General features: G+C 43.9%; 1 protein-coding gene across 1 annotated transcript; it reads left to right on the top strand.

Annotated features, from left to right (window-relative positions):
• Positions 1 to 63: 63 nt before the first annotated feature.
• LOC140694591 (trafficking protein particle complex subunit 9-like) lies at positions 64 to 20,105 on the top strand. The gene is made up of 5 exons (XM_072957758.1): positions 64 to 323; positions 718 to 841; positions 4,577 to 4,631; positions 17,545 to 17,758; positions 19,889 to 20,105. The coding sequence occupies exons 2-5, from the start codon at positions 765 to 767 to the stop codon at positions 19,966 to 19,968; spliced, it is 426 nt and encodes a 141-aa protein (XP_072813859.1). The 5' UTR covers positions 64 to 323; positions 718 to 764; the 3' UTR covers positions 19,969 to 20,105.
• Positions 20,106 to 24,624: the final 4,519 nt, after the last annotated feature.

Here is a 24,624-nt window from a genome sequence, read left to right as displayed (position 1 = left end):
GGCTCCGGAACCAGCTACTGCACCTGTCCCCACGCCCAAGCCACACAGCTTTTAATTGGCCCAGGACACTCTCCTGTCTGGATGTCACCCTGGGCAGAACCTTGAGAATCGAAGGTAAGTGGTGGGCAGCATTCACCTGGGGGGTCACTGAGGACTTTGGTCAAGTCCACAGTGCCTTTTCTGGTCATGTGACTTCACTTGTCCTTTATTTCAGGATCTGAGACGCAGGAGCAAGGAACTCAGGGAGAGATCCAGGAAGACATCTGACAGTTTTAAGAGACGACAGTCACAGCGACACGGGGAGAGGAGACACTTACAGCAAGGTAAAATGACTTCACAACTATTGCATCAGAGCTGCAGGTGTGAGAGAGCCTAAGCCTGCCTCAGAGTGCAGGGGACAAGCGGAAAGGAATGGTAAAATTTCCACTGACAATTGAAATTTTGTTAAATAGCCTGCTACTGTTAATTGTATCACTTGAATGTACGCAGGTGTATTTCTGTGAGCATTTATAGGTTCACACAACCCCACCAGCCCCTCTTGACCCCTTCGGGGATGGGCTTTCTCAAGCACAGTGCCCCTCCTGCTTGGGAGGGCCACGCTGCGGGTCCTCGCCTGGGGCCGGGCTGCCGCAGGGCACTGAGTCCCCGAGGCACGGCCTGCGAGTCACGACAGGAACATCTCTGCTCTTGCCTGAGGTCCTCCTTTTCCCCCTACAGTGTAAGAATGCCGGTGACTCAGTTAGAAGCATGCTTCTAAGCTGTCCATGTCCTTGCCATCCAGAAGCGGAGCCTGGAAGCTTCCGAAATTCTCCAGAATGCGGTTTACATTCACCTTCGACAGGTGAGTGTATGTCCTTTTACAAGTGGAGGAATTTCTGTAGTTTTCCTGGAACTTACTCACCACTAGTCCATCTGATTTTTCCGTGCTAGGATTCAGTATGGCATGCTAAAAATTCTGGAGTCAGATCTTGAAACCCTGATGAAGAGGATTATTTTTTTTATTTCTTTATATGATAGTATTTTACTTTCAAAATTCAGAGTTTTCGGTTCTTTTAGGAATTTTTTCGGGAGTTGGAGAAACAACTTTGCTCTTACCATCTTTGTGACCTGTTGCTATATGCCTCTCACCTTTCTTCTGTCACTTGTGAGGCGGTTCCATTTGTGACCCTGTGCTGGTTGTTCATGTTATAAAACATAAAGTCTGTAAAAGTACAGTCCCTTTTACTCCGAAGACATTCCACAAATACTACTTAAATCTGGGTGTGGTTTTAAGAAGACAGAATCATTAGCACATGTACTTGCAGGTTGCTAGTGCAAAATCCCCAAGTCAAAACTCTAGCTCAACATCTAAAATCTTTCTAATCTACATTGGATTTGGATGGATAAGTGAAGCACTTTACTAAGTACTCAAGACCAGGTTTAGAATACAGGCTGGTGTAGCTCAGCAGGTCCTCCCAAGCTGCCGCTCTGCCAGAAGGTGGGGCCGAGGGGAGAGGGCGGGTCCTGCCCTCCCTGAGCTGACAGTTTCACGGCAAAGACCTTAATCAGGTGAAGAACTTGGAGTTTCTTCTAAGAACAGTGGGTTTGAAAAGAGTCCTACAAGCGCGGGAGTGACACAATCCCATTTGTCTCAAGTAGGGGAGAGCGGCTGTGGGGCCACTTGGGAGACTTGTGAGTCCAGGTGAGCAGTGTTGGTGGCTTCCACTTGAGCGGTGTGACGGTCAGTGGGTAAAAGCGAACAGATTGAAAGCATGTTTAGATGGTAAAAAGGAAAGGATGAATGCTGTCTGTGAAGGTAGGATGGAGTAAGGCCCAGGTTTCTGGGTGGATTAATGAGGTAAATGATGGTCCTGCTGTGCTCTGAGGAGGGGAAGCTGCAGAGGGAGTTCTGGGGAAAAGTGATGAGTTCAGCTGTGGGTAAAGTGAAAGGCTGTTAGATGTGTGGTCTGGGAGCTCAGGTGAGAGCCAGTAGTGAGTAAGAAGAGGGGAGAGAGACTTTCAAATCATTTTGTCTTGTGAACGTACAAATAAGTATGAGTAATGACACACTTAACAGCTCTATATTCTGGATTTGAAGCCCAGTAACATTTTGCTATATTGAGTGCAGAGGTTCTTAAATTTTTTTAATATAAATATAAAAAATAGAAACAAAATAGTGGAGTTAATGAACATCTTAGACTTGATATGTGTCCTTGAATGTATTTTGATACCTCATCTGTTTATAACCATAATCTACAAAAAGTTAGCTTGTTTAGCATAAGAGTTAAAGAGAGGGACGTGACACACACTGTTGGGGGTTGAAGCTGATCTTCTTGGGCAAATTATGCAGCCTCTCTGTGCCTTAGTTCCTCTTCTGTGACTGCCCCCGGGCCGCTCATCACAGTTGATTTCCTAGACTAGATGTTGGGAGGGAGGCTGCTGAAGGCAGTAAGAAGAGGCATCTGCTAGGGATACTGAAGAGACAGACAAAGACAGATTAAAGCTGATAAACTGAGTACAAATACCCTCAAAAAAGAAAGAATCCCGCAGTGTTTTGAGCCACTTAGCGTAAGGGAAACAAAATCACGTGGACCCAAAGCTCTTGAGCATGTGAGTATTGTGGGTGGGAAGGTGTCATCAGAAAAGGGTTGAGAAGAGGCCTTTTTGTTTCCCTTGACGTTTCCAGTAAGGGTGGGGAGCAGAAGCGAAAACCCCCCGCTTCACAGTGGAAGCTGCTGTTTTGTGCGAAACTGACCAAAGGTTGGAAACCAGTCATCAGCGGTGCTGGCAAATGAAGAGACTTCTGGATTGGGTGGGGCACTTGCTGTGACTTCCAGGTGAGCTGCTGGCTGCGGTCTGTGAGGCGGGCAGTAGGTTTGCAGGGTGACCCGGGCATAATCCCTGGCTCTGAGGCTGCTGGTCTGACTAGCAGACCTGGGCACCCACAGTCCTAATGGGGCAGCTCGGGATGTGGCCTGGGACACCTGCCGTGCTGAGGGCGAGAAGAGGGCTCCCCTGAGGGAGTGTCCCTGTGGAGAGTGGGAACGTGTTCCTGCAGGGGAGGAAGAGCCTCTGAGAAGGGGGCCGGATGCACAGGCAAGACAAGCCTGAGCACGGAGGGTTTGGGGAGCCGGAAGTCATACAGTGGCCAGAGCAGCCTTGGTCCTGAGAGACTGGAGGGAAAAGATGCTGAAAATGCAGGCTAGGGTCAGACCCTGTGGTGGGTTATGAGTGACAGTAAAGGACTGGTCAGGCAGGCACGAGAGAACCCTGTGGGCGTCCCAGCTGGGGCGTCACGCCGGAGGGAGGAGCAGAGTTATAGACTTTGCCACTTATTAGCTGTGTGACTTTGAGCAATATCACCGCACCTCTCTCTCTATATATCTTCATCTGTAAAGTGACAGAGTGACAAGCTCGTGTCGTCAGAAGGCTTAGTTTAGCTCTGATCCTCTTTGTCCAGTCCTGTCAGTGCTGCCCTGCAAGGTTCTGCAGCGGCTGCTCTTACCCTGACATGGGAGGGCGTAGAGGGACATTGTAGCACACGAGGGCAGGAGGGGGGTGCTTTAAAAGCAGACATGTAGCCACCTGCAGCTGCAGACCGGCAGGCAGTTTGGTTGACGGTCGTGGAGAGGACTTTGGAGGCCTTAGCATCGTCTTAAGACTTGTTTTCCCTTGGGGACCGGATTTGCCTTCGCAGATTAATGTTGAAGATTTGGGCTTCTGGCAAAGCTGTTTTCAGAGATGGGTATATACGTAACATATCGTATGAAATAAAATGCTTTTATTTAAATTGTGGGACTTTGCAGCTGTTGGGAACAGCTCTGTTGGCCTGGTCTCCACGGAGGACACTAGGGGTCAGCAGAGCGTGCGGGAGGGCAAGCAGCCCACAGTGCTGCTGCGGGGGATTCTCCCCAGCACGGCGCTCTGTTGAGTTGACTCTTCTCTGAGTTTGGTTGCCAGACGAGCAGACAGCAAAATAATGAGTTCCGGTGGGATTGTATAATAACAGGAAGAAAGAGGAACCCACAGTTTTTCAGGACTAGAACATGCTTTTGGTTCCTGATCCAGTGTGTTCCATTACAGAATTGATGAGTTGTGTCAATTCTGGGACTTGATTGAAATAAACGTTCAGCCTAAAAGTTCAGAGTTATGTTTTATTTGGCGGGAGGGCTTGAGCCGGGATGACAGCCTCTCAGATCGCTCTGAGGGACTGCTCCCTAGAGGCAGGGGAGGAGCTAGGATATATAGGAGCTTTACAACAAAGACCAGGTAGTTGGAACAATAAAAGATTGCTTGTTATCTAAAGAAAGCCAGGTATCTCAAGTTCAAGAATTTAGTGCTTTTCTATGTATGGGAGGAAACAAACATATGGGTCATTGAATTCATTCCTTTGGCAAGCACCTAGCTATCTAGGGCCAGTATCCTGTCCTTTCTTATTCTGAGTCTGCTCAGAGGGCACCATTGTGAGTGGCTGCAGAGGCTGGGCTGCAGGCCTGTCCTGGCTGGGGGGTGGCGGCAGCCGCTGGTTACTTGGTTTCAGCATTCTTTGTTTACGGTTGCAGTATTTTCACTCACATTGTTTTATTTTCGTTCACAGACTGATTATGGATAATCTGCAACCTTGGAAAGCAACCGAGATGGAATTACTGCAGGTACCTTCTACATTAATAAGCCGTGTGCAAACATAAACAAGGAGGAAGCATACAAAAGGATTTGGTGGTGTAGGGAAGGGTTTCTGCACATTACAGGTGAAGGCAAGGCAGAATTCCTCTTCTTTGTGGGCAGGGACGTGAGTCCACCTTTCTTTTCTGTAGTGGTTTCTGAGAACAGTTTATGGTAATTGATGAACATTGATAAACGGTGGCACACATTGCATTTAAGAGCTGGCCGGCTGGAAACTTGTGTATTGGACAGGTGGATTTCATAGGCAAGAGGTCAGGTGGATGGGAGAGAGATGGAGCCCAGGCCTGGGCCCAGATTCAGGTTTAAGTCGCCATTTCCTCAACATAGGTCCTTGGACTAGAATGTAACCTCTCTTAACCTGTTGGTGAATCTGTGAAATGGGCATGATAATATTCGTTTATTCCTGGGATTGTTGTAAGTTGTAAAGAGTATTATAGCACACATGAGGCACTTAACACACTTAGCAGTGTTCACTGTGTGTGGCCGCCCCGCTTGGCGTGTGTCAGAGCCGTAAATGCAGCATGTGTCTATTGAGGATGCACTGGTAGCCCCTTGAATAGGTTGTGAATTTGGTGATTTCCTTTAATACTTGTAACTCTGTGTGTCATGGGCAGTTATTTTCATGGACAGATGAGGAATCTCAGGGTAAAGAAGACTGTAATTTGCCCAAAGTCAGACCACAATTTTGGGTGCTGTGGCCTCAGTTCAGCATGGGCCCCTGGGACTTCTGCCCACTCCGTTCAGCACCAGAGCCAGATGTGGGGTCGGCTGTCACCCAGCCCAGAATACCCAGCAGGAAGCGAGACACCCCTGGCCCTGTGCTGCTTGAGCAAAAACTCCGGAGAGGCAGTTACAAAAGGGATAAACATAAAAAACAGATGACTGCAAACTGTGGTCAGCTCTGAGAAGAAAGGAACACGTCTCACCGTGCAGAGCTGGGAGCTTTCCCGTCGGGGCTGCTCTGGGGGCGTTCATCTCAGCTAAACAAGCTCTGCTCCTGCACCAAGGCAGGAAGGCTTGGCGCGTGTGACCAGGTAGACTGGGCCTCGTTGATCATACTCATTCCCCATTAAGCGGCAGCTGTCACGGGCACTTACCTAGTAAACAGATGTCGGCCACAATCATCACGCACTTTGCTCTGTAGTTTTATTGGCCTCACGTTTGAGATGAGGTAATCGAAGCTGGGGAGTTTGCTGCATGCCCGTGATTACCTTGGAAATACCCCCACTGGTCTTTCAACCTAGACTGGTGTGGCTGTCATGTCCCAGCCCTGTGAATGGCATCGTGTAGCTTCTCCCAAGTGGCCCAAATGACTGACATTGATTTTCTTAATTCGTAGGAAATGGTATGTGACAATAAGAGAAAAAGGTTGTAAGAAACTGTTTGGAAAACTAGAACAAAATCCAATTCTTCCCCAGCTGGGGGAGCGTACCCTGTGTCACTCACCCCCCTCACTGCCTGGCACCTCCTCCCTGCCGACCCCGTGTTCAGAAGCCACTCTGAGCCTTTGAAGAACATTTTGTCTCATGACACTGTTGACTAGGACCTGCGAACTCTCTGTCCCTGGTTAACTCTCTCTTCAAAGCCATTTAAATTTTATGCAGGCTCCTCCGCTCAGATGTAAGAATAGCCTCTTTAAACATCTTGATGCAGCTCCTTAATGAAGATCTTTCGAAGGAAACATAGCCAAAACCTGGAATGTATGCACATAGTGACTGTAAACCCAGCACTTTGTGAAGATCAGAATCAGAGGGGTGGGAGACTCAGGAAAGGCTTTTTTAAGGTAGCAAGGGGAAAGTGAAAGGACGCAGGCTGTGTGAGACTGAAACATCTCGGTCCCAGCCAGCAAGGCACCTGCGTTCAGGATGGTGTGTGGTGAGAGCAAAGTTCTCACAAAGAAAGAAGTGGTGGGATGGGATGGAGGACAGTTAGGTTCTTTACTGTGGAAGGAAAACGTGGGCTGAACATTTCCTGGTTGAACAAGAGGACTGTGACCTGATGTGCTTGTATTTTGCAGAGAAGGGTTTTGTGGGGTCAGCCTAGGGAGAATGTTCTCTGGCTGGGAAGTCGTCACAACAGGGAACCACAGAGAACTGGGCAGACCCCAGGGCCCCTGCTGGGCGAGGGGCTGCCCTCCAATTCAAGCCCTTGGGGCTGTTCTGTCCCTTAGCTGGGTCCTCAGAGCTCCCTTCACTGGGGACTCAGAGCACCCTTCACTGGGGACTCAGAGCTCCCTTCACTGGGGACTGAGAGCTCCCTTCAAAACCCAGTCACGTTGATACAAGAAAAAACACTTGGGGCATGAGAAGGGCTGTGTCTCAGGCTTTGGTTGAGCCCCTGGGATGTGCCCCGCCACATGTTGTTCCTTGGCTTCATGCAGGAAAGTATTCAAGAGCAAGCCACTGTTGAGTAAAGGTAGATTTATTCAGAGAGATGCATTGAAAGGCAAGAGAAAGGCCACGAGGTGTGGGGTAGGGTGCTCAGATTAAAAGTAGGTACACACCCCACAGACAGAGTGTGGGCCTTCTCCGAAGAGGGAGAGAGAGGGGTGACCGCGAGGCGGCGCTGTGCTGCTGGTTTTCATGGGCTTGGTGGCTTCATATACTAATAAGTAGAAGGACCAGCCTAAGGGCAAGGGGATGGAATTCCCAGGGAGTTGGCCATTTCCCACCCTTTGTCCTTTTGTGGCTAGAATTGGGACTGCCAAGGTGCCTGGGCGCGTGTTATTCACCATGGTACTATTACAGTGGGTGTATAATGAAGCTCAAGATCTGCTAGAAGTTTAATCTCTTCTTCCTGAGCCTCAAGGCCTATTGGGGGTTGAATCCTTCACCATTTTGGTGTTAATTGCTGTGGCCTTCCTTGAATGGCTGTGCTCTGACCCCTTCCATCCTGTCTCACTGTGATGACACAGAGAGAGCAAAGGCGGGGCCCTATCTCTGCTCCTGCATTTAACAGGGGAGCGGTGGGGTGGGCTGAGGATGACTCTGAGTGGTGAGAAGGATGTTTCAGATTTTCGCACATGGGACATTGGGACCTGCCAGCAGCCACCGCAGATTTATCTCACGGGCATTATCGCTTGTGTCACTCATCTTTTTCTATGTTCCTTTTTTTTTTTTTAAGTATTTAATCTAAATTTAATATCAGGTTTTTTAGGAAAGAAATTCCTGTTTTTCTCTTCTTTGGGGCTCTTTTTGGGGGCTAGGTAATTATGTGTATTTATCTGTTAGTGGAGACCCTGGGGCTTGAACCCAGGACCCCGTGCATGCTAAGCACACGCTCTACCACTGAGCTCTACCACCTGCCCCGTCATCTTTTTCTTTTTGCTTTACCTGCCAAGAATCTTACAGCTGAATTTCTAGTCGGCCTTTAACACTTACCCTGACTTCATGGCATCCATTTTTATGACTTTACCTCTCCCTGGTTTCATTTAAGTATTGAATCTCCATTTTCTCTTCACTATCACTTTTGTCTTTTTGTTGTTATGGTTGTTAAGCTGTGTTTTAAAAATTGTTTAATTTCCCTTTTAGCAGGAGGCTGAAATTAAATATATATGTAAAACAACTTATCACACTTAAATGCTTTTATACATTCTAAGCTGTTTAGTAGTTACTTAAAAACTGAATTGAATATTAAAGTGATAAGATTTTTAAATTATTTTTAACTTTTTATAAAGGTATAGCTGATTTACAATATGATATAAGTTTCAGGTGTACAATAGATGTTCCATTTATAGTTATTTTAAAACATTGGCTGCATTCCCTGTGTTGTAAGAAACATCCCTCTAGCGTGTTTACGTTACATGTAGCAGTTTGTATAAGAAAGTTGGGTAATGCAGAGTCAGGGGTGTGGTTGTGTCTGAGCCAGGTTCACGGTCACCCTGCCTGTCAGAGCCCAGGCCCTCACTCCTTTCTGCAGGGGAGTGAGTGGAGGCAGCTCTCATCAGCGCTGGCACCACCCTCTGAGTGGCAGTGACAGCAGTGACTGTGGACATGCAAAGTGTTGTTCCAGGAGCTTTACAAGCATTTCTTCATTTAATATTTAAAGCCCTCCTGTGAGGAATCGTTTTATGTTTTTAATGAATAATACACTTTATTTTTATTTTGATAGACTTCAAACTTCCGGAAAATTTACAGGAGTATTACAATGAACACTTAGACACACTTCACCTAAAAGGGCAGTATTTGTCCTTTTGTGTCTGGTTTATTTAAGCATACTGTTTCAAGGTTCATCCATGTAATAGCGTGAAACAGTAATTTATTCTTTTGGTTTAATAGTACCTTTTATTTTTTTTTTTTTGTTTTCGGTCTATTTTAAAATAATTTCATTGAAGTCTACTCAGTTTATAATGTTGCGTCAGTTTCTTGTTTACAGCACAACACTTCAGTTATATAGGAACATACCTGTATTCATTTTCATATTCTTTTTCAACATAAGTTACTGTAAGATATTAAATATATTTCCCTGTACTCTACAGTATAAACTTGCTGTTTATTCTATACATAGTCAGTATCTGCAAATCTTGAACTCCCAATATATCCGTTCCCACACCCTCTCCCCTCTGGTAACCATAGTTTGCTTCCTATGTCTCTGTGCCTGTTTCTGTTCTGTAGATAAGTTTGTCTTTATTTGTTTTGTTTTGTTTGTTTTGTTTTAGATTCCACATATGAGCGATCTCATATGGTATTTTTCTTTCTCTTTCTGGCTTACATCTCTTAGAATGACATTCTCCAGATCCATTCATGTTGCTGCAAATGGCATTATTTTATTATCTTTTATGGCTGAGTAGTAGTCTATGGTATAAATATACTACAACCTCTTTATCCAGTCATCTGTCAGTGGACATTTAAGTTGTTTCCATGTCTTGGCTATTGTAAATAGTGCTGCTGTGAACATTGGGGTTCAGGTGTCTTTTTGAATTAGGGTTCCTTCTGGGTATATGCCCAGGAGTGGGATTGCTGAGTCATATGGGAAGTCAATTTTTTGTCTTTTGGGGAATCTCCATACTCTTTTCCACAATGGCTCCACCAAACTGCATTCCCAGCACAGTGGAGGAGGGTTCCATTTTCTCCACAGCCTCTCCAGGATTTATTGTTTGTGAACTTTTGAACGATGGCTATTCTCACTGGTGTGAGGTGATACTTGATTGTAGTTTTGATTTGCATTTCTCTGATAATGATATTGAGCATTTTTTCATGTGCCTTTTGGCCATTTGTAGGTTTTCATTAGAGAAATGTTTGTTTACGTCTTCTGCCCACTTTTGGATTGAATTGTTTGTTTTTCTTTCTTATCAAGTGTAAAAGCTGTTTATGAATTCTGGGAATTAAGCCCTTGTCAGTCTCATTTATTGCAAATATTTTCTCCCATTCCATAAGTTGTCTTTTTGTTTTGCTTATTGTTTCCTTTGCTGTGCAAAAGCTTGTAAGTTTAATTAGATCCCATTTGTATATTTTTGCTTGTATTTCTATTGCTTGAGTAGACTGTTCTAGGAGAACATTGCTGAGATGTATGTCAGATGTTTTGCCTATGATTTCTTCTAACTGGTTTATAGTGTCTTGTCTACATGTTTAAGTCTTTAAGCCATTTTGAATTTATTTTTGTCTATGCTGTGAGGGAGTAGCCTAACTTCATTGATTTACATGCAGCTGTCCAGTGTTCCCTACACCATTTGCTGAAGAGGCTGCCTTTACTCCATTGTATGTTTTCACCTCCTTTGTCAAAGTTTCAATGACCAAAGGTTTTTGGGACTATTCCTGATAATTTTGTTTATCCATTCATTGATGGATGGATATTGTTTATAACTTTTGGCTACTCCGAATGATACTGCTATTAAAATTGATGTGCAAATTTTTGTGAGAATATGTTCTCATTCTGTTGGCTGTACAGTTGGCCCACCATATCTGTAGTTTCCACTTCATGGATCCAGATGGCTGATTGTAAAGGGACTCGAACATCCTTGGATTATGTAATCCAGGGTGGGCGTTTCCTGAAACCAACCCCCTGAGTATACTGAGGGATGACACTATATGTAAGAGAAGAATTGCTGAACCATATGATAACTCTAACCTTTTGAGGAAACACCAGACTTTTCCAAAGAATCGGCACCATTGCCCCTTTCCAACGGCTGCGTATTGAGCGTTCCCATTTCTCTGCCTCCTGACCGACACTTGTTATTGTCCATGTTTTGATTATAACCATCCTATTGGGTGTAAAATGAGATCTCATTTTGATTTTGATTTGGCTAGTGATGCTGAGCATCTTTTCATATGCTTATTGGCCAATTGTGTATCTATTTAAATCCTAGGCAAGTTTAAAAATTGGGTCGAATACCTTTGCATTGGTCAGATGTAAGCATTTGTTTTATATCCTGGATACTAGTCTGTTATTAGATATAAGCTTTGCAAAATTTTTCTCCTCTTCCTCAGATTGTCGTTTCACTTTACTTTTTTTAAACATTAAAACAATTTCTTTATAGGGGAGGTAATTAGGTTTGTGTTTTTGTTTGTTTGTTTGTTTATTTATTTATTTATTTTGCCAAGCACTCACTCTATCACTTGAGCTACCCACTTCCCCTTTCATTTCACTTTCTTGATGATATCCTTTGTAACAAATGGTTTTAAGTTTGATGAAGTCCAGTTTACCTTTTTTTTTTTTTTTTATCACTTGTGCTCTTGGTATTGTATCTAGGAAAGCATAGTCTATCCTAGGACCACAAAGATTTATACTATGTATTCTTTTAGAAAGCTTATAAGTTAATTTTTACGTTTCTGTCTGTGATCCATTTTGAATTAATTTTTATTTGTTATATATAATAGGAGCGTCCAGATTCCAGATTCATTCTTTTGCCTGCAGATACCCAGGTGTGTCTGCACCATATGTTGAATAGACTATTCTTTCAATGGAGTGTTGCTGGCACCCTTGTGGAAAACTGACCTTAAATGTAAGTTTCCCCCCCCTGGATTTTTTATTGTGTCTCATAGATTTATGTATCCAAACTTATGCCAGTACCATAATGACTTGAGTACCTTAGATTTGTAGTAAAGTTTAAACTGAGTCCTCCAACTTTGCTCTTCTTTTCCAAGAATGTTTTGGCTGACCTGTGTCCCTTGTATTTCCATATGAAATTTGGGATCAGTTTTTCAATTTTTGCAAAGAAGTCAGCTGGAATTCTGATAGGGATTCCATTGAATTTGTAGATCACTTTGGGGAGTCTTAACATTTTTAACAATATTGTCTACCATTCCATGAACATGGGATGTCTTCCATATATGTAGATCTTTTAAATTATTTTTGGTGATACTTCAAATTGTTCAATGTACAAATCTTGTAAATTTTTGTTAAATGTATCTCTCATTTTATTTTTAATGCTGTTGTAAATGGAAAGGCTGAGCTTCTTAAGGGTGGTACTCTATATCAATTTGTTTATTTCTAGGATTCCTACACAGCAAATACACTAGGTTTATATTTGCCACATAAATCTATCCACAACTCTTCCCTCCTGCGTGTTATAAGAAACCAAGACCCAGGTTAAGCTACCTGAACACCTATGTGGAAGTGAGAAATGAGACCCTTGGGTGGGGCACAGGGCAGATGATACTGAGAGCTTATTCAGGATGGCACTATCTTAATTTCTTTTAAACAACCCTTTCAGTGTATTTAGTCAGATACATTAAGAACATGCCCTTTTGATGTGCAGAGGAGCTAAGACTATCATTTTCAAACAATTTCTAGTGAGAGCGTTGTACTTGAAAACTAATTTGCATCAATCTTTGAAGATTTATGTTTCAGGAGCTTTGACTAAAGAACAACTGTCTTTATTCAATAACGACAACTAAATGCTCAAACAACATGTAACAGTTTGAGCAAACTGCCCCCACCACGTTGTGCTGGTTGGCTGTAGCTGTAACTGGAGTCAGCGCTTACCTCTCCCAGGACGCTTGTGCTGATCTGCTCAAAGGGGTTCGTCCAACAGTTTGTCTGTAGTCTGTTGGACAAAGCCATAAAACATTGATTTAAGTTTGCTGGAATGGAATCTATTCTTATTAATATTAAGTAAGCACATATTGAGTGCTTACTGTATGTTGGGAAATGTCCCTCAGACTCACATGAATATTATTTCTCTTAACCCTCACATATTTCCTTGTTATTCACACTTTACAGATACAGAGACTGAGGATTAGGTCTTCTCTCTTTTGGGGGGAGCTCATTATCAATGACTGGAAGTTGGAAGGAAAAAGATATTGGTTCATCCTGGGAAAACATTTTTCTAAGAGTCAGCATTGAAGAGGGTGACCACTGAAGAGGGTGACCACTGAAGAGGGTGATCATTGTTCGAGTGAGACGAGCCCCGGGTTGTATGGAGTCAGCATCCTTGTCCTGGACACGGCACGTGTAGAGCTGCGTGGTGGTGAGGCGGCGCGGCCACTCAGGGAACGCGGATGCTGGCCATTGGTCTGTGCTCAGGCCCGGCGGGGCTTTCTCCTAAGGGCAGTGGACCGTCATTGACATTTAAAGTAGGGGAGTGGGGTGCTCTCGTAGATCACTTTTGTGCTTGTAGAATGCTTGTAAACATTTAGTAGGCTCGGCAGGAGGTGATGTGATGAGTCAGAGTAGGGTGGCTGCGAGGTGTAGCAGTGTTCAATTTTCAAGTGGTTTTCAGTCCCAGGTTTGTGGCTCAGTAGCCTTGTCACTTTGGACGACGCACTCAAGGAAGTGAAACAATTTATCTAATCAATTGAAGCAGTGGTGTACCCACTTCCCAGGTCTGTTGTGGGGATCCAGTGTGATAACATGTGTACAGTGTGCAGCGTGGTCCCCAGCGCAGAGTCAGTGCTTAGTGAGTGCCAGTGAGTACCTGGTAGGACAGGTGTGGGTGGTGGGACTCGGTGACTGAGGAAATCTGAGCCCTGAAGGAGGGGTGCAGGCACATCTATGAGTGATGGGCCTGAGGTGGGAGAGGCAGGGAGACCTTGCCCCCCGACAAGGGGCCCTGGGCAGGACGGCTATTGGAGGAGCACCGTAAAGTCAGCTCTGTGCAGGTGGAGTTGGAGGTGCCCTTGAGACATCTAAGTGCAATGTCACGAGCTCGCAGAGGAGGTCTGGACCCGGGCTGTGCATTTTCCTATAATCTCGATCCCTGAGGATGCCGAGGTATTGATCCCTGAACGTGAAGACGTACTTTACAGGACAAGTGAATAGTAGTATCATCTCTGTCATCAGAGCTCACGTCTCTTTATTCATCACTCACTTTGCTAATTGGGTACTTACAGAGCTCACTTCACCGTCCTCCCCTGGGCTCAGGCTCCACAGTAAAGAGCTGGTGAGCCTCCCTCTTTTCCAGAAGAAGACACATTTATCTGGTAGCCTTCTATACCTCGCCAGACTTAGAATTTTAGTTTGTTGTTTTAATTCTATTTTCTGTTGGCCATCTCCTGACAGGAGAGAAGTTTTACCTCATGGTCATGTTTCAATTAGCTGTTACTGAGAATTGCTGATCTGACCCATAGTGTATGTATTCTATTAACTTTGTAGAGTTCTTATCATTTTTCTGTCTTTGCCCTTTAATTCTGTTTGCCCCTTCAAGATTCTATCCTATTTGGGGCCTTTATTTTTTTTAATTAAAAAAGTCTGTTAGCAGTTAAGAAAACAAAAGAAAAGAAAAAATGTACAGGATGCCTAAATTTAGAAAATACCTAGTGTGTTTTCTGTCTCGGCAATGGAGGGTTCTAGAAACTCGTGAAAACCTTCACTACACAAGTTCCTAAAAATGCTGATTAAGAAGTAAAACCTTCCTTCCTCATCTTTCAAGCTGCAAAGTTAATTGTCAAGAAAGTGAGGGGAACTCCTCAGAAGCCAAGACAAACCAGAAAGCAGGGATTCTGGGAGGTAAGGGAGCCTTAGAAGCCCTGGGGGGCCGGTTGGCTCCTGAGCTGAATTTCAGTTGCCCTGACAGGAGGGCAGGAGGTGAGCCCCAGGCCTCTCACACTGGGAGTTGGATGGCTGATCCTATGTAAGGCCAAGCACATCCTGAGAAGCCTGCTTTACTAAAGGGTGAATTAGAAAAAAAGAGAAAAACAAAACATTCCTCAAGGCAAGAAAGAAAGGAAAGTGAATTTTGTTGGAAGAGGGGAAAAATAACAAATCCAAAATAAGGATATAGTTTAAAGCTGTTCTGGCATGAGAGTGACCACAAACTCCTGGCAGAAAATCACAGCTCCTCCCGGAATGAGAAGTTGTGTTTTGAATGAATCAGTGGACAGCCATTCCGAAAAAGGCCTCCAGAGTCTTCTGGATCAAGATACTGGACCCAAACACCTCTCTTCCAAGGTCTCATTTAAATAACCAGAAAGGTTTTAAAGGATAGAAGCCATAATCATAGTTCTATTTATTGTCATTACTATTTGCTAGGAATTCAGAGGTGACTATGGAGTTGTCTCCTCTTTTATGGACCTTACTTTCTGTTTGACATAGTTGGGGAGCTGGGTAGAGGGAGGTGTTAGTCTGTTGCAATTAGCCAGGAGAGGAGATTAAGAAAGCAGTGAAGGGTGGGTGACATTTTTTGCTGAGGACAGTCCTGTTCAGTTGGCTTTTAATTGCAGGCTCGATGAGTTGTCACTGGAGAAAATTGATCTTACGGAAGATGGACTTAACTCAGGCCTCTTCAGAATGGACAAGTGAACCTGGAAAAAGACAGTCAAATCTGTGCAGACATTAAAGTCCACGTGAACGTGCTGTATCCCTGAGCCAAAGATAGGGCAAGTAGGCAGCCCTTCTTGAGGACAGAGGAGTGTTTTTTAAGGTTCTCCAAGAATGAATCCCAGGGAACCGAGATGGCCAGTTGTCAAACTATGACTTTGCTCTTTGGACGGTGTACCCACCAAGGGTATTGGCCGTTTATAGGTTTTCATTTCTCTTTAATACATGTCAGGTGATGATGACGTGGGCACAAGCGTTTGACACCTTGTCGAGGTGACTTTGGGTACCTGCCTAGAAGCGCGTGCACAGCTGCGGCTGCGTCGTACATCTTGCCGCCCATCCCGTTCCCCGGCTCCGTGATCACGGCAGAGTGGCTCCTTGTTGACCTGCCCGTCTTCTCTGTGACATTGTAACCCAAAAAAAGACTGGAGCGTAATAGCTTGGCTTTGTTCTTGTCCATCCTTCTCTTCGAATTATGATAACTGATAGTGGACCCAGTTATGTTAGCAGAAGTTCTACAAGTAGGGCTCTCAGTACAAACCTTGTAATCCCCGCTTTGTGATCTAGAGAAGCAAGTTACATTCTTCCCAAATTGTTTTGATGCACTTATGTGGGAAATTGGTGTAAGTTTGAATATGTATTTCCTCTCTGAATCATCATGGCTAGAGATGAATGTGGGTAGACATGGAATGTGTTTTCTGTGTTTGAACTCTATGGTCCCCTAAATTCTCCCCAGCTTTTTAAAGTCATCACTGGAGTGCTACCTCCAGAGTGTCCCAAAGCATCCACCACTGCCTCTTCTTCAGACACTGTGAGTTTCCAAGTTGGAGAAGGCTGCTGGCTGGTGAGGCATTCTCTGGCACATCTCTGGCTGGCTGATGTGGGCTTAGCACCCAAGACTTGGCAGACAGTAACTAACCACGATCACGTCCATTTCTGGAACACTCATGGAGGATCTTAGACCTATGCTAGTGGCATACGTTATTTCATATAGTTTTCCCAAGAATCATAATTAGATTTTATCCCCTGTATTAATAAGGAAACTGTCAAAGCGAGTGACGTGCAGACTTTGGACTGGAACACGGGTCTTCCTGATCCCTGTCTCTGTTCCCTCCCCGGCCTATCCTTCCAGATGGCCAGGAGACTCTTCCTCTGTCTTGAGTTTCCTGCTGATGTTACCACTCTCTTTGTTTCTAGGAGAGGAAAACAAGTCTAAACTTACTTTCCAGTTGGAAATGGAATGGAGAGTTAACGTTGGAAGCCGGGAGAGTCTGTCCTGTGATGAAGTGGTCTCCGAGCCACTTCCACTGGGACGTCACGTCACTGTCTGGGCCCCTTGCTCAGCCTGTGCACAGGTGACAGCGCAGATGTGCCGAGCAGTCCTCCCGGACAGGGCAGTGGGTTGGAAATGAGTTTGGGGATTTGGTTTCATTTCATAGGTTCCTGAGGGTCTTGGCCTGGCACTTCGAGTGGGACCATTCCCTGTCCCACAGGCTTGTGCTCTGGGCCCGTGCAGACCTGACGTGGCCTCAGCCTGAGGCTCAGGACCCGTGGTGAAGCGGAGCATCTTAGTCCAGGGTCTGCTGGAGGCTCTGACACTTGTGGGCCGCGGGACTTTGTCCAGGATGATAATAATTCCTCCCCGAGTTTCAGGTGTCCTTGCCTGTGAGCCGGGGTAGTAATCGTTTCTGAGATGATTGTAATGATTCAGTAAGGGGCGCAGCGTGTGCTGGCAGGTAGCTGCTGCTTAAGGAGCAGAAGTCGCAGTCACTCTGTCAGCCTCTCACTGTGTGCTCTGTGCTTTGAGAAGTTGTGTGTTTGGTGAAAGTCCCGCCCAAAGCCTAGGGTCTAGATGAACTGTTGTTCCTTTAGTTTCCCTTCCTTTTGCTCCTTCCCTTCTCTGCGTCTCATGTGTAGGTAGCAGATTCCTCTGTTTCAGGGAATACATGTCTTTCTAGTAAAAGGACAGGCTGAACGCGGAGAGGTGGGGCCCGGAGGGGGTCTGGAGCGTCTGCACAGCGCTGCTTCCCTGCGTTTCTGCATCCGGTCCTGTCAGTGTACAAAGTCAGCCTTCCTCTTCCTTCCTGTGTCATCGGGTCTCTGTTTTATGGGAAAACCTTTTTTACGTGTCTTTTTTCACTTACATGTTTCGTTCAGATGCTTGTTGCTTTTCTCCCTGTGCTTCAGCGTTCCGAGGAGAGAATTCAGAAGTGCAGCATCCTCTCTGAGCTCTATGAGTTGATCGGCTTCCAATGCAATTCCGCCTTCTTCAAGCGGGTGGCCCCCGTGCAGCGCGTGGCCCCCGGCATCCCGGAGCCTGGCTGGAAGGCCTGCTACCGACTCCTCCTACAGACGCTTCCTGGTTACAGTCTGTCGCTGGACCTGCAGGACTTCAGCAAAGGTGTTGGAACTAAAACATTGCTTCAGTCCCATTAACCACGCCTGGTTTGGGCCCTACTGTCCTGTCTCATCAGGGTGAATTCTGATTCGTGTAGAACAGGGCTCAGCAGACTTTTTTCTGTCAAGGGCTTGGGAGTGAATATTTCAGGGTCTGCAAGCCTCCTGATCTCTGGTGCAGCTGCTCAGCTCTGCTGTTCAGACGCCAGAGCAGCCGGACAATCCACACACCCACAAAGCTTTATTAACAGCGGTGGCTGGGGCTGGATTGGGGGTGTGAACTGCAGTTTGTCCCCACAGCCTCCTCACTATTGACGCCTGCACCAGAGCGTGCACTTGCGACAATGGGTGAACCTACACTGACACGTCATCATCACCCAGATCCCATGCCTGACACTAGGGTTTACACTTGGTGGTGTGCACTCTGTGGGTTTGGACAGATGTACAATGACATGTATCCACCGTCACAGCATCATACAGAGTAGTCTGTCTCAGTGACCCTAAAAATGCTCCATGCTGCACCTCATTCATTGCTCCATCCCCTCTAGCCTCTGACAGCCACTGATCTTTTAGTCTCTGTGCTTTTGCCTTTCCCAGAACACCATACAGTTGGAATCAGACAGTTGCAGAACCTTCCCAGATTGGCTTCTTTCACTTAATAATATGTATTTAAGGTTCCTCCATGTCTTTCCATGCCTTGATAACTCATTTCATTTTAACACCAAATAATAGTCCATTTTCTGGCTGGACCACAGTTTATTTATCCATTCACCTACTGAAGAACAGCTTAGTTGCTTCTGAGCTCTGGTGATTATGAATAAAGCTGCTATTAACATCTGTATGCAGATTTGTGTGTGGACATAAGTTTCCATTTTGTCGAGTAAACACCAAGGGGCACAGTTGCCGGATCATATGGTAGGAGTACGTTTAGTTTTGTAAAAAATTGCCAGACCGTCTTCCAAAGTATCTGGGCCATTTAACATTCCCACCAGCAATGCATGGGAATTCCTGTCGCTCCACGTCCTCACCAGCATTCGGTGCTGTCAGTGTTCTGCGTTTTGGCAGTTCTGACAGGTGTGCAGTGGTACCTCGCTGTTTCAGTCTGCAGCCCCTTGATGACAGATGCTGTGGGGCATGTTTCCATAGACTTCTTTGGCATCTAGGTTTCTTCTATGATGAGGTGTGTGTTCAGGCATTTTGCTCATTTTTTAATCAGGTTATTCATTCTTCTTGTTGAGTTTAAAGAGATTTGGGTATATTCTGGATATCAGCCCTTTATCAGTGTGTCCCTGCCCTTCACCTGCAGCACCAGAGTTGTCCTTTGGGTCTCAGTGGAGTGTCAGCTCTTCAAAGATGTTCCCTGTCTTCCCTCAGCCTAAATACAGTCCTTGTATTTTTCACTTTCATTGACTCATTTTGTTCTTTTTAAATAGCATTTCCCGTAATTTGTAAGTACATTAAAAGAAACGGTAATGATTGAACACTGCCTCCCCGACCAGGCGGTGTGCCCTGTGAGAGCAGAGACCCTGTCCCCACTCACCATGTCCCATGACAGCACATGGCAGATGTGCATGTAAATGTTTGTAACTTGGGGCCAAACCTGATGAGCAGCTATGACGACATGTGTTGGCTAATATTTATTGAATAGAGTTTGTTTCTTGATCTTAATTATTAAATCACATGAATGAAACATGTTTCTTTTGGAAAATAAAACAACAAAGCACACCTCCATGTGATTGGTACTTTCTACTTAGCCTTCTGACCCAGGAGGGGTTGTTCACCATCATTTTGTGGAGGAGGTTGGGGAGGTAAAGTAGGAGAGTGAGATCAAATAAAGTAAAAATGATAACTATCAGCTGGCTTTATTTTCACTAAGACATAAAAGTTACTTTAAACCCTATCTCAGCTGCTGTTCTGTTGTTTTAAACACTTCTCATAGAATTAAATGGAAGCCCACTAAACCCTGAAAGGGAAATTGTGTTCTCAGGATCTGAAAAGTGTTTATGTCTATTTCTTGAGATGCACCTTTTCCCTGCTGGTTACAGAAAGTCGAGGCGGGAACACAGCCGTGCGCTGTGTGTGTCTGCCGGCTTCACGGGCTGCTCACAGTCATTTTCATTTTCTTGTGTTGCAGTGTATGAAGGTTTTCCATCAGACCGTTTGTTCAGCCCTTTCCTGAATGAGGGATTGAATTTTCCACAGGAAATCTTATGAAAGAGAGTGACAAGGCACATGGGTTTCCCAAAAAGCAATAGTTGATGTAATAAACTCTCACACTGGTGAACTTTTTGAATACAAACGGGTTGAAAATTTTATCACTAGGTCATATGCCACAAATCTGTCTTAAGAATAAAAAGATTCAGGTTTTATAGAAGAAGCAGTTTGAATCAAGTAGAAATTATAATTTGTACACTATTTGGTGTTAGAACCTATAATCAGTCTTATCATAATTGCCTGTGGTAGGAACTGGATCATTATTTATTTATTTAAAAAAAATCCACTAGGTGCTATTTGCCCCATTCTTGATGCGGCAGTGCTGAGGTTAGTTAAGTTGGGCCATTTAGAATTCTTTGCTACGTTTTCGGGACATTGATTTCAGCCTCTTTATCTTTTTTAGAATCTCTTATTTTGTGTCTGCCTTTGGTCTTTTGACAACGTGGAAACACTGCAGGGATCTGTCTGTCCCTTTTTTCCTGTCTTTGTGGGAAAAGATTTCTATAAGGCAGACTATTAGGACATTAAGGATTTTATGTGGGGTAAGTTTGGTCAGCTCTAAGGGTTATAATTAATATGTATTAATACTTGCTATTCAGCTAATGTTAGTAAAATTATAAAATAACTTAAGTATACATCAATAAGTATAGTACAAATGTTCAATATCACTAATTATCAGAGAAATGCAAATCAAAACTACAATGAGGTATCACCTCACACCAGTCAGAATGGCCGTCATTCAAAAATCCAAAAATGACAAATGCTGGAGAGGCTGTGGAGAAAGGGGAACCCTCCTACACTGCTGGTGGGAATGCAGGTTGGTGCAGCCACTGTGGAAACCAGTGTGGAGTTTCCTCAGAAGGCTAGGAATAGACTTACCATATGACCCAGGAATCCCACTCCTGGGCTTGTATCCAGAAGGAAATCTACTTCAGGATGACACCTGCACCCCAATGTTCATAGCAGCACTATTTACAATAGCCAAAACATGGAAACAGCCTAAATGTCCATCAATAGGTGACTGGATAAAGAAGATGTGGTTTATTTATACAATGGAATACTACTCAGCCATAAAAACCGACAACATAACGCCATTTGCAGCAACATGGATGCTCCTAGAGAATGTCATTCTAAGTGAAGTAAGCCAGAAAGAGAAAGAAAAATACCATATGAGATCACTCCTATGTGGAATCTAAAGACTCATGGACAGAGAATACAGACTTGTGGTTACCAGGGGGGTAGAGGGTGGGAAGGGATAGATTGGGATTTCAAAATTGTAGAATAGATAAACAAGATTACACTGTATAGCACAGGGAAATATACACAAAATGTTATGATAAATCACAGAGAAAAAAATGTGACAATGAGTGTGTATATGTCCATGAATGACTGAAAAATTGTGCTGAACACTGGAATTTGACACAACATTGTAAAATGATTATAAATCAATAAAAAATGTTAAAAAAAATAAGTATAGTACAATAAGCCCGTCACCCAGATTAAGGAATACACAAACTTCCATATTTCCTTTATTCAGACCTTTGTTCTTTGCCTTGTCCTTTGTTGAAGTATTTGACAGCAAATCCCAGGAAGACATGTCATTTTATCCTATGTACTCAAGTAGGCATGTCTGAAAAATGAGGGTCTTTCCTTTGATCAGGTTTTTCCATTTGACCCATGTGCTCGTTAAGTACCAGCTGTATCAGGCTTCTCACTAGGCATTAGGGATTCTTGGGGCAATGAGACAGTCCTGGCCCCAAGGAAGTTAAGGGCTGATGGAAGAAACCAACACAGGAGCTTAGGTGCCTCACCGAAGGTCCCTGCGGGATGACACCAATTGGACAAAATTTGTGCACAATACAGTGGGATTCACAGAAGGGACTGGTCTGACTTGTAGGGCAGGCAGTGAGAGAGGCGGTCAGCAAGGCTACAATAGGAGGATTCGTTTGATCAGAGTCGGAAATCCTTTCCGCCAACCTTCCTACCAAGCCCCCAGGGCCCATCACGCACAACCCTGTGCTGTAACTGTTTTTGATTCCTGTTACCACATCTCCTTCAGGAAGGATTTTTAAGGTGGAAAATATTTAAAATCAGTAATTGTTGCCAGAAGGGACATAGAACAAGAAACGTGGAAACAACACAAATGTCCATCAGCACATGACTGGATAAAGACGAGGTGATACATATCTACAATGGAATACTACTCAGCCATAAAAGATGCCATTAGCAGCAACATGGATGGACCTGAAGACTGTCATTCTACGTGAAGTGGGGTGGAAAGAGAAAGAAAAATGCCATATGACTTCATTTATGAGGAATCTAAAATTAATAGCAATAATAATAAGACCACCAGTGAACTAATTATTATTTTGATTTCTTGAATATGTGTAAGCACATCTGACTGTCCTTTGTGATTGGATTACCATATTCTGTTTATTATTCTTTTGTAGTTGGCTTTATTCCTCTGGTAACTATGTAAGTTTAAAAATCTAAAGCTATAATCTGTTCTTAGAAACAATAATTAGTACATATATGTTAACTAAAAAGTTGCAGTGTACTCTATACATGTATTTACATGCTATATGTGTATGTGGAGTTGAACTGTAATAATTCTACCTAATAATACTGAAAAAGGAAAAAAATAATTTATTAAAAAAAACCCTCTTTAAATATTAAAACGTTCAGGTCTGAGATTCTGTGAAAGATAACATGGAAGAAGGTTTTTAAGTTTTTCTCCTTGCGCCTCAGTGAGCAGCCTGGGCTGCAGAGCTTGGCCGCCACAGGCACCCAGAACTTGCCGGCTTGCTCCTCACTTCTTGGGAGGAAGGTTAGCTGCTTCAGGAATATTTATGCTCTTAGAAGTTGCTGAAAACTCCACAGAGCTCCTGTTTACATAGAGTGTATCTGTCAATATGCCCCATTTTAGAAATTAGAGCAGAAAATTTTAAACCCAAGAACTGACAAGCACACGCTGTCCCAGCACGTGGTCAAAGCAGTGCTGCCACGCTGGCTTGTGTTGGTTCTAGAAAAAATGCACCGTACACTCAAGAATCAGGGTGAACCCACAGATCTCATCTCAGCAATGCTATGAAGAGGTGGGACACAAAGCCCCTAAAACAGTGCTGAAGTCCCCAGATGTCCCAGAACACACAGAGCCATGAGACCAAGAATCCAGTGTCTCGTGGATCATCAGCCGAGGAGACCACGTCCTGGGTCAGGAGAAGCAAAAGTAGGGATACCAGGCACACAGTCCTATTGACAGCAAAGCTTTAAAGGTGTTGAATTGACTAAAAGTTTGGCAAAATTTGCATTGAGAATACTACATTTCCTCTCCTGGAGACGTTAGAAGGATAACACTGATTAACAGAGGATGATTGTAATGGATTAATTATGATACTGATGACGTGGGCTGCTCACACTAACCCTGCACTCGGTGTAGAATAAGCCTTTTATGTACACACTTCATTAGGTCTCCACACCCTTGCAAGGTGGCATTAAGCACTCATACAACTATGAACTCAGTGACTATAGAACAGTCACAAGGCTTCCTCTCCAGCATGAGGTAGCAAAACCAGCAATGATTTTCAATGACAAAAGCCAAAATCATATATATTTGGGAAAGAAAGCAAATGAAACACTGAAGAAAAATAAACCAATAGAGCAGATGGAATGGAAACTTTTATTGAAGAAACCAATGATTGATTCAATTAAAACAGCTAATGTCCCTGGTATAATTGAACCATCAATCCAAATTTTTGGAATAGTGGGTTGTGAAATTACTGTCTCATTTAATATTGGAATTCCTTGTTGGACCAATTTGATATGCATCACTCGTGCGATGTTAGCTATTTAGGTAAATAACAATATTCATATTTTTTAAGTTAACAGGAAACATAACACAGGACTCCAGATTTAGGGAGAGAATGCAAACAGCTACTATCATACTCCATCCAGTAAGGACACGTGTCCCTGCGTCACCAAAGCAATGAGAATTTGCACACAGAAAACACAGTTCTCCAGTTGTGACAAATACGAGACCGTGAGCCATGAATTACGAGAACAAGCAACTGTTTAAATGCCATGGGCAAGTTTTTTTTTTTTATCATCTTGAAAACATCACTGATGCTCTAGGTAAGAAAAAGAATTGTTTTACTAACAAATCTAACTGACACAGGGGTTTTTCCAAGTGAGAAGATAATTCCAAAAAGTGCAGTAAAATGAGTTAAGATGATCTGTGCGGTGACGGAGCTGATCTTAGACTGACGAGCATCACGATTCCCGGTTTTACACTTGCTCTCTGCTCGTCACCTCTGACACAAGAACGCATCATATGAATTTTTTTTTCTTTAGGGAAAAAAATGTAAATAAAATCTAACTACGATATGTGGTATGAAAAGTGGTAATGAAGTTGTCTAACATATTAATGCAGCCAGTGTAATGTAGCACTTATTCGGGCACTAGAATTTTTTACATCATGATTTATTTTATATCCTATTTCTATCCTAAAGGAGACACTTAAAGTTTTCTACTTTATTCAACATATCTTGTGGGGGTTGTGATATACACTGGTATGGCCGTTTTCAGATTTAAAACCGCCTCTGTGGTTGTGGTCGGGAAAGGCAAGGCTCCCTCACAGCTGCGACGGAGAAGGAATCC

The sequence above is a fragment of the Vicugna pacos genome, unplaced genomic scaffold, assembly GCF_048564905.1.
Source record: "Vicugna pacos unplaced genomic scaffold, VicPac4 scaffold_65, whole genome shotgun sequence".
NCBI lineage: Eukaryota > Metazoa > Chordata > Mammalia > Artiodactyla > Camelidae > Vicugna > Vicugna pacos.
Note: the sequence above shows the minus strand (reverse complement) of the source record. Positions and strands in the feature narration are given on the sequence as shown.